The following is a 10883-nucleotide window of genomic DNA, read 5'->3' as shown; positions in this document are numbered from 1 at the left end:
AGTGGAAACACATGGGGAAACAGCTGACACTAGTCTGACATAACGAGACAAAGGAAGCAAAGCTGACTACACTGACATAGGACACAGACCTTCAAAATATAACAAGAAACATGTGACGCAGACAAGACAATATAAACTTGACAACATAAGACACGCAGCATGAAACACATAAAGGGCAAAGGGAGAGGGAAATTTAAATACAGCGGTAGAAAAAACACAGGGAAACTAATAAACAACTTAGCTACCCTAAAGAATTCAAACATATCATCCAAATAAACTAAAATTCAAAACGCTGGGTCAACAGACCCAGGAACGTGACAATGACAGGAAGTGTCTAATCTTTGTGCATAATCTGTAAGCAAAGTATGACTCTAGGCACTTTTTTTTTTGCTTTCATTTATTTGAAATTTGTGTTTTCTCACGTTTGTTTTCTGTGAGACGGATTCTGAAGGATCTTCTTGATGGCATAGTGGATGTTGGTCAGAAACACTTCATTTCCCTTCTTGCTGAAGTGAACTCCGTCCGGTACAAATATGGTGTCATCATAATATCTCAGGGAGGGATGTTCAACGATGAAGCCTCCAAAGGAATGAACTGCCTTTCTCATACCTGAGTTTAAAGTTTTCCTGTCCATATTGGTGTATTTTGGAATTCCGTACCTCCACACTTGGTGTTCATTGATGCAGGAATATATGATAGTCATGGAGGGGAACTTTGCATGCAGTTCAATCAGCTCTTTTTTCATTGCAGAGGAAAGTTCCAGGGGGAATATAAGTCCCAAGTCGTTGCCGGCATGAATCACCAAAATATCAGGTGGACTCTGTGTGGAAATCTCTGCATAAAAACAAGGAAGGACGTCATTCCAGCGCATCCCTCCTTTTCCATACCAGTGAACATTTGCATCAAGTCCAAACTTTTCTCCAAACATCTGGCGTGCTGCCCATTCTCCTCGCTTTATGTAACTTGATCCAATGATCCATATCTGAGGTACTCTCTTGGGTACCCTCTGCTGTGTCTTCCTCTGGTTTCGTCTCTGTGTGGTTTTGAATGTTCTGCCACGATCTTGAGGTCTTAAGTTGACAGTGGAAGAGGCACCTCTTGATGTGCTTGCTTTCACTGCTAATTCTCTGTCATTTCTATTTGTGCTTCTTCTGTTTTCTGGGCGACAGATATCTGATATACACTTAGTTCTGTCATGTGGAATTCCTTGGATGTTTCATCATTCTATGGAAAAAGCAAGCTGTCTGCACCTCTATGATGTCACATTGTAGACCAGCTCTAGCCAAGCTGACTCAGGAGGCCTTTCTAATTTGTAATGGAAGTGCATAAAATTATTTAGAATCTCAGAGAGAAAGTGTGGGGCGAGACCATTTAACGCTTAAAATAATTTTAAAATTAACTCTAAAGTTAACAGGCAGCCAGTATAGTGAGGATAAAACGGGAATAATATACTTGGTCAGAGTACCTGGGTCGTTGACTCAGTGCTCTCAGTTTGGAGTTTTGTCACTGTAGCTGACGCCGAAATGTTTGCGTGGGTTGCCATGACAACACCCGAAGCCAGCGTCTGAGATTGTTATATTGTTTTCTATTTGTTTTCCTTTATTTACTATTCATGTTTGTGTACAGTGTAAACGATAATCTATGAGTCCCTTGATACATTTTTCTTACAAAGAATGTTTCTGTTAAAGTGACTGTGGAGCAGTCACCTCTTCTGTGAGTCGCGGGAACCAGAAGTTTTAGGCCTCTTCAACTTTTCTACTGCTGGTTTACAAGGCGGACGCGGAAAACAAAAAAAAAGATTAATGATAATATAAAGTACATTAAATAAAAATAAATGATGCTGGTTAATTTGTTAACTAAGGAGCCCCGCAAGGCACACTGGAAAAAAAATGAAGATGAATTTTGGCGAGATCTCCCGACATCTTGCCAAAGTTCATCCTTATTTTTTTTTTCTCCACTGTCTTTTGCGGGACTCTGTAGTTGACACTTGTAGTGATGGGAATTCCGGCTCTTTTTAGTGAACCGGCTCTTTCGGCTCGCCTCGCTAAAAAGAGACGACTCTTTCGGCTCCCAACCGGCTCTTCAGGTTGTTTTGTTGCTTTACTTAATTTATTATTAACAATAATATAAAATTATGCACAAAAGGAATTACTAATGTAAAAAAATGTGGTTTTATTTATATATGTTTATATATAAGTATATGCAGTGGCCCATAGAGACAAAGCACGTATAAACTCTAAAAAGCACGTACAAATTCCAAAAAGCACGTACAAATTCCAAAGCACGTACTGTCACGGGCTGCCGGGGCAAGCCGTGTGAGAATATATTAGGACCCAAAATGCGGCAGCTCTGGTGCAAGTGAGTTTATTTAACAAAGTAAATACAAACAGAGATGGCGAGGGTGAGCTTAAAACTAAGAAAACCTAAACAACTAAGGAAAACAAACCTGAAATCTGAGATAAGATACCGAGATGCAGGGAGACGAAGAGAACATAGGGGAAAAACCTCAAAGGATGACGGGGGGGGGGGAGAAATGCAGACGAACCAGCAACGAGGACGAGGTAACACACACTATAAATACACACACCAGGAATCAAGGGATGGGAAACAGGAGGGGAACACACCTGGAAAACATCACAGCTGACGAGGCAGGGGAAACTTAACTAGAACAGACTGACATAAGACAGAGACCTTCAAAGTAAATCAGGAAACACATACACGTAATGACACAGACTCAGAGACGCGGACTAAACACAGAGACCTACTACACTAAGGGGATACACAAGCAGGGAAGACACCAACCAGAGGGAACACAACTAAACCCTAGGAAACCCAAAACATGTATTTATACACATGCACTCATATATATTCAAATAATTAAAAAAAAAAATGTTCATTTACCTGTTACTACCACACACCAAATCCGATCGTTGGTACTTCCTGGCTTGTGTAGCCACTAGGTAACAAAAGCTCAACACTGCGCCTAGCATTCTGGAGCACTTCTGTTGTGTTTTGTACGTGTTTTGTAGTTTTTACGTGTTTTGAAGTTTGTACGTGCTTTGGGGCTTGTACGTGCTTCTGAGTTTTTACGTGTTTTGGAGTTTTTACGAGTTTTGGAGTTTGTGCGTGCTTTGAGGCAATGGCTGTTGTTATTTTCTGTTCAGTGATGTTCCTTGTTACATGTTCATTGCTGGATTTATGCAAAACAACTAATATTGCATATCCATAATTATTATAATGGATATAACTAAATAATACTTACACTATAACGTTAATTAGAAGTGTAATGCAAAAAAATGGATTTTTATGCCTATTTTGAATTTTACTTTAATACAAATACAAAAACTTTTCACCCCTCAACAAATACAGATACAAATACCAGCTGCTTTGCTAGTATTTTTCTATGCTTTGCTATATATATATATATATATATATATATATATATATATATATATATTAGGGGTGCAACAATACTCGTATCGGTATTGAACCGTTCGATACAGTGCTTTCTGTTCGGTATGCATATGTATCGAACAATACAAAGTTTTTAATTTATTTTATGAGCTCAGTGGATCTGCGTTAGACTATTCTGCCTAGGCTGCACTGTCGAACGCAGATCCACTGAGCGCAGCACAAGAAGAAATTAGGCTTGTTGCAACATGGCAACTGCCTCAACGATAAATGACAAATTAAAAAGGCATGAACATTTTTTTGTGCAACGATACACAAAATTCACGGTTCGGTTCAATACTTTGGTGTCACAATTCGATATTTTTTCGATACAAAAAAATGTTCATGCTTTTTTAATTTGTCATTTATTAAAATTATAAATATATATTTTAACTCAAACGTACAGTTTTTAAATTTAATGTTGCTGAAACAACAAGGGTATAAAATAATAATTCTATCTGTTTGAGAAAACACTCATCTTTGGAAAAGAGAGTTTATTACAGAGAAATGGCTCTTTCCAAAATAAAAGCTATACTATACGCTTCTTCTGGGGTATATTCTCAGCAGCATATTAAACATATCAGGTCCCCATAAGGAGAATCATGTGCTAACGGCTGTCTAAATGACTCGGGTAAAGTTTGTAGCATGCGTGCTTGTTGTTTTTGTCTGCTTCCACTTGTCTTTGCACTAGGATGATGTCGGCGTAAATGTGCAGTCATATTCATTTTGTTCCCACTAGTGCTGTCAGCGTTAATCTGAAACGACGTTAACGCCACAACACGGCAAATCTCCGTTAACGAGCTACTGCGGATCGCCCCGTGCGTGGGGCTGGACGGTGTCAACACGTTAACGAGCAAACTGCGCTAACGCAGTAGTTCCCACCCATGTAATTGAGCATTGCGTGGCACATCCGACATACTGTTTTACTTTTGTCCATGCTTACCTTCAGGGTCATACTTCACATAAAGACCAAAATAGTTCCAAAGGCCAGATCTGAATGAGGGTGAGGGAGGTTCAATTTGCCATGTTACAACGAGCTTAGCTTCTGTCTTGCTAGCTTGCGCTGCGCTCAGTGGATCTGCGCTCGACAGTGCAGCCTAGGCGGAGTAGTCGAACGCAGATCCACTGAGCTCTCAACACAGACAGCATCGTCAGAGGAAAAGTATATATATATATATATATATATATATATATATATATATATATATTTATATATATATATACATATATATTAGTGCTGTCAATAAATTAAAAAATTAACTAATTAATCTCACAATTTTTTGGTAATTAATCGCAATTACTTGATCAATAGCCTGGTTGCAATTACGTTTTTTCCACCTTATATTTAAGCTTGTAACTGGAATTTATGCAATATAATGAAGTAAATGCAGAATAAACACAAAGAATGTGTTTTGGAGTTTGTACGTGCTTTGTCTCTAGGGGCCACCATGAATATACTTTTATTTATTTACTCCACATAAAATGTAATAAATAAATTTTAAAATACAAAAACCAACCGTTTACATTTCAACTTTTAACTATTTCAATTTTCAGCTTTTTCCTTTTAAACCAATTTAAAGTGAAACAACACAAAACACTGCAAACCACAACACAATAAAATACAAATTAAAATATGCAAAACAAAAAGAAGATGCACATTCTCTGTCATATACGCCTGGGATGGTTTTTTGGGAGAGTGTTTTCCTGCTTGGAATTGCATAAATAGGATTCTCTGCATGAATAAACTTTCTGAATCCTTTATTGTCTCCAACTGAGAATAGTTGTGGATGATTACTATACCTTTCTAATGTGACGATGTTGTTTCTTGTTGTTGTCCCTGGCTCTCTTTTCTCTGTCTTTTACTCCTGCTCTGTTCCTGTGCTACTGCGAGTGTAACTACCGCCCTCCCCCCTCTGCTCAAGTACTCGCAAGTACAAGGCTCACGTGCAGAGTGAAGCGAAAAAAAGTGAGGGTGAGAGAAAGAAAAAACAAAACAAAACATGGCTCTCAATAAGGAGCCAGCTCGTGTCGTTCACTTCAAAGAGTCGGCTCTAAGAGCCGTTTTGTTCACGACCAACACATCACTAGACATTTGTGCACTTTGTTAAAAGAAATAAGATATTGATATTATTTTACTTTCTTCTAGTTTTCATGGTGCTCCATGTTTGTGCGAGGAATAAAAGGGAATTGTGGGCATCAGTACGAAGCGTGGATTTTTTGACCAGAGTAGATACAGTCACTGTTAATTTTCCCTTGTATGGTTCCTGTTTTATTGTGAACCTTTAGTCTGTATGCATTATGTATAGTTTTACTTCCACTGTTCCACTAGTTGGATTAATTCCAGCTGTGTTCTCACCTGTTTCCAATCCTTATTATCTAGTCTACTTAAGCCGTCAGTTTCTGTCAGTCGTCGACAACTCCTTGTGTGTTTTTCCCGTCATTCAGTCATTTATGATCAGTTCAGTCAATAAACCCCATGCACTTTCTCAGCGGTCTGGCATTTGAGTCCTCTCTTTCCATTCACCACACACCAGAACGTGACAATGGTCCCTTCTCTGTGTACCAGTTACAAACAGACAAATATTTTGCAGACATCACTTCTTTTTTGTTTATTTTAGTAAACTACACAACTTTAAAAACATTGACTTTAATGTGCCTGTTAAAGGCAGTGAAGTAGTGATATTGTTGGACAACCCTTTCCTGTGTGAACACTATTTGAACCCTGGCGTGTTTCTATTGGTGGCCTCCATTTCTCTTACTCTCTTTCAAGTCAAACCTATTATACCCTGAGTCCTGCACTGTGATACATAAATCTTCAACACTTTTGAAAGTGTGTTTGAAGTGCCATTATACAGTAAACTGATGTTGGTTTATGTTGTAGAGGGCAGAGACAAACGAGACCCCCACGATCATTTATCAAATAAAAAAAAAAATTGTGGCACTTTGGATTTTAATGAAATGTATCCTTTATACATTATGGCACCTACACAGATATGCACAGATGAGAAATAAATTAACGGAAAAACCAAAGTAAAGCACTTTAGGTGTTGAGTCATTTACATGGTGCCTGAAATGTTTCACTGAGCAATGGCAATGATTTTAATGTGGAGTGATGGATCCCTATTTCTCCTTAAAAAAAAAAAAAGAAAGGTGGTAAAGAGTGTTGTTTCCTTAGGTGCTGATTTAATAGAAATATGATAATATAAATAATAGAAAGTAACAGAAATACTCTGTACAGTGCTTGTACAGTAGCTGGAAGTGTGGGTGATGTTCAGGAGGAGAAGTGCAATGGATGCAGTGGATGTTTTTATGAAGAGGTTTGTATGTGAATAAGACCAGTGAGGTGATTGACTTCAGAAGAACAAGGGCAACTGCAGGGCGCGTGGCTATCCCAGGACGGGATGTTGTCTTGGTGGAAGAGTACAAGTTGTGAACTAATGGACCAACACAGAGGATGTATGCACAAAGTGAAGAAAGCTAAGATCTTTTAACATGTGCACAAAACTTTTCTGTTGCTCAGCTACAGCGAGCCTAGTGTGCATTGCTGGTCTGCTGGAGGAAGCAGCATCAGAGCTGGTGATGCTCTGACAGACTGAATAAAGGAAGGCTGGCTCTGTAAACATCTGCAAACTTGAAGCTGTAATGGAGAGGAGGTCACTGAACACACTGTTATCCATCATGGATAATCCTGACTACCCTGTGCACCACTTACAGGACAAACACCAGAGGACCTGCTCTAACACACTAGTAATCTTTCATACTGTTAAATCTTTATAACACAATACATCTGTTTGACAGATCTGGCAGAGATTTTATTGTCATTTATAATTCAGTCTTCCTTTGTTTATTTAGAAATATTTAATTTGCTTAGTCTTGACTTACTAACCTGTCTTCACTTCACTTGTCTTTCATTGCATGGGCAACATTCATTTCAACAACTAAATAAAAAATGCAGAATCTGCATATATCTCCACTATCACTTCTGTGTAAGCCACAACATTTGTGACTATTCCCATTTTGTGGTTTGGCATATGTCAAAAAATATATATATAAAATATAACATGACTTATAGAAAACTGAATGCATTAATGCAACTGGCTGTTTCATTTCTACACTGTACAGAAGAGTGCAGCATCAGGACTGTCATTTACCTGTAACATATGTGCATGCTAGGGGTGGGCGATAGAAACGATAAAAATTTGGCCAACGATAGAGATTTTGACTATATCGCTCTATCGCGATAGCGCATGTTGATGATGTCATCAAGCCGCGCCTGTTTTGGTCGAAAGCATGGCAGTGGCTAAAACCATTATCATCTGCAAATTATGCCAGGAGACAGTCATAGCAAAGAGATGAAGCACTTTTGAAATATGGGGAAAGCCAAAAACTGCGCTTCCTCCACTTCCATAACATTGATTCATTAATGTTGAATTCTCTCGCAGCTGCTCTATTCCCACGTTGTTGCAGTATATTAATAACTAACCTCGTATTGTGGATGAATAATCTCAGTTGTTCTCCTGACTGAAGTTTGGCCCGTGTATAGCATCCTGCTATGCGATTGCATTTGTCCCTGACCACCAGAATCCCTCACGTTAACTTTTATCAAGTGGGAAAAAAGTTAGCGTTCATCCTCCAGCTTCACTGTGCTAATGTTATGCTAACATAGCCGTGTCGCTAGCAATCACGTAGCACAACGTTATATACCAGGTAGTCCAACTTCAGTAACCCTGCAAACGCCACTGCTGTTTAGTTTTCTGTCTTCATTTATGTTGGAAGTGGTAGCAGAGCTGTACGTTTTAATTAGTTTCAAAAATCTCTCAGTCAGAACATGGTATAAAATGTTTAGGTGTAAACTAGCGAGCTAACTTCCTGTTAACTTCTAACTCCGTTAAATTTAATAAATTCTGTTTTCATGGATGCATGGATGTAAAACCCAATAAAGCAGCAACGCTGTTGATTTAAGGACCCACAGTGACACTGGTGTCACCGCCCCTTTACACTTAGAGAAAAACTATTTATAATGGTTTAACTTTGACTTTTAACTAATAAAGTCCCTAGGTGACGTCTACTGCACAAACTAGTTCAGTCATGTGACAAGTGAGGCACTCTGGGTGTTCAAGACACCATTTTCAAAGTCTTGGTCCACCTGGTTAGCTAATGAGACCACTATGCTAATTTTAAAAACTTTCTTTTCTTTTTGCAAAGGTAAGCTTTTACTCATTCAGCAATTCTAAACTTTAGATAAGATGTCATAGGTCACTTGTAACCTAGTTTAGTAATATTTCTGAAACAATTTGATCTAGAATCAGTTTGTTAAATATCGCTGTGACAAATATGTCACATCGGGCATTAGACTCCAAATTTTCTTAAAAAAACTGATGTGACATATTTGTCACAAAAAGACAAAAACTGATCATTTGCTTAGTCAGTTTAGCTCATTCAGTTATTTTAAGTAAATATATTCTTTGTTGTTAATTCTCAGTCATATTTAACTAAATTCAAGCATAACTAATTTATTAAATTACCCACATTTGTGATGGAACTTTACTTTAGCTTTGTCGAGGCGTTTTTCAGTTACCCCCCATTTTTTTTTGTCATTTTCACTCTTTTGTAGAATGGATAAAAAGAAAAAATATAGTGTTCAAGATGCGCTGGAGTTTATCACTGCAGAGGACAGTGAGTATGAGGGATGTGAAAGTAGCTCAGATGAAGATTCTGAAGACCCTAATTACATCCCCCACAAAGACGTGGAGAGTGATGAATCAAGTGAATCCAGTGATTCAGACAGTTGTGATTCAAGTGATTTAGAGACAGAGCCACATTCAAGCCATATGGACACTGGGCAGCCCAAGGCAGCTATCAAAGGACAAAAATTCTCCTGGAGAAAGAAAACGTTCGAAACCCCTGAGACCACATTCAAGGGACCCTGTGCCAAACCTCCAGATGAGATCCACACTCCACTGGAGTACTTCAAAAACTTCATCACAGATGATATGCTGCTGTTGTTAATGGAACAAACAAATTTATACAGTGTACAAAACCCAACCATCTGAGAAATGTAAATACCACTGTTAAAGAACTAGAAATACTCATTGGTCTCTATCTGAAGATGGGTCTATGCCAAATGCTTGGAAATCGAGCATACTGAGAAAATGACACCAGGTGTCCCATGGTAGCACATAACATGTCCCGCAACCGATTTCAAACCCTGTTGGGATCTCTACATTTCACTGACAATACAGATTTACACAGAGATGCAGAAGACAAGTGCTGGAAGATCCGTCCATGGCTTGAAATGTTTCGCAAACAATGCCTGGATATCGTCCCAGAGGAGTACAACTCTGTTGATGAGCAAATGGTACCCTTCAAGGGGACACACAGCCCAATAAGGCAGTATGTGAAGGGAAAGCCCCACCCCTGGGGATTGAAAATCTGGGCCCAGTGCTCATCTGGTATGCTCCATGATTTTGTTGTTTATCAAGGTGGTACTGGGAAGAAGACTTTACTTGGGATTTGAGGAGATGTTGTGGTGAAGTTGTGTGAAACTCTGCCAGCTGAGCAAAACTACAAAGTTTTTCCTCAGCCCCACTTGTGCTCACACTTCTTCAGCAACAGATCTACTTTGTAGGAACACTTCGTGGAAATCGTTTAGCATGTTGTCAGCTTGAAGATGAAAAATGTCTTGCCCAGAGAGGCAGAGGATCTGTTGATGCCAGGGTGAATAAGGAGGAGAGCATGGTTATTGTGAAGTGGTATGACAACAAATCTGTTACCCTCATCTCATCCTATTGTGCAACTGAGCCACAAGATACAGTTCGTCACTGGAGCAAATCGGGCAAGGCATTTGTTGAGGTCAAAAGGCCACACATTGTGAAGGAGTACAACACATTCATGGGGGGCATTGACCTGCTTGATGCCTGCATTGCAAGGTACAAGTACCACATGAAGTCACGGAGGTGGTATCTCTACCTGTTCTGGCAACCCATATGGAAAAGAAATAGTAAAAACCTATATGACTTAACTCATGAAAGTGGCCACTTTCTCATTACTTTCATATATTGTTTTAGTAAGTATCCAAAACATACAAGTTTCATTATATAATTTTTCAAGGGATCTTATATCTGTTTTTACTCTTGTATGCTTTTCATACAAGTTTCACACAAGACAGATACAAACTTTGTAAGATTTATATATATCTTTTCCATTAGGGAAACCATCATGCTCGGTGTTGTCAACGCATGGTTGATTGGGGCTGATTTATTTAAATTTTTTTCCAAGAAGCTTGTTGAAGGAAACCAAGAAGTGTTACCATCATTATCCATGTTAAGAATTTGAAAATAAAAAGGAAATTCTGTTTTTAAAAGCAAGAAAGTGTTTACAGAATTACTTTCTAAATATGGAACAAATGTACCTTGTATGCCCAATGTGACGCA

General features: G+C 38.7%; 1 protein-coding gene across 1 annotated transcript; it reads right to left on the bottom strand.

The window, feature by feature from the left end:
* Positions 1–418: 418 nt before the first annotated feature.
* On the bottom strand, positions 419–1543 carry LOC148098631 (uncharacterized). Its single transcript, XM_087852882.1, has 2 exons — positions 1466–1543; positions 419–1033 (listed from the first exon to the last, which is right to left on the bottom strand). Exons 1-2 carry the CDS (start codon positions 1541–1543, stop codon positions 419–421), a joined length of 693 nt encoding a protein of 230 aa, XP_087709008.1.
* Between the last annotated feature and the right edge of the window lie 9340 nt (positions 1544–10883).

This window comes from Neolamprologus brichardi, chromosome 15 (assembly GCF_056152115.1).
Source record: "Neolamprologus brichardi isolate AB-2024 chromosome 15, ASM5615211v1, whole genome shotgun sequence".
Lineage (NCBI taxonomy): Eukaryota > Metazoa > Chordata > Actinopteri > Cichliformes > Cichlidae > Neolamprologus > Neolamprologus brichardi.
The sequence above is the reverse complement of the archived record's forward strand: the minus strand, read 5'-3'. Positions and strand labels throughout refer to the sequence as shown.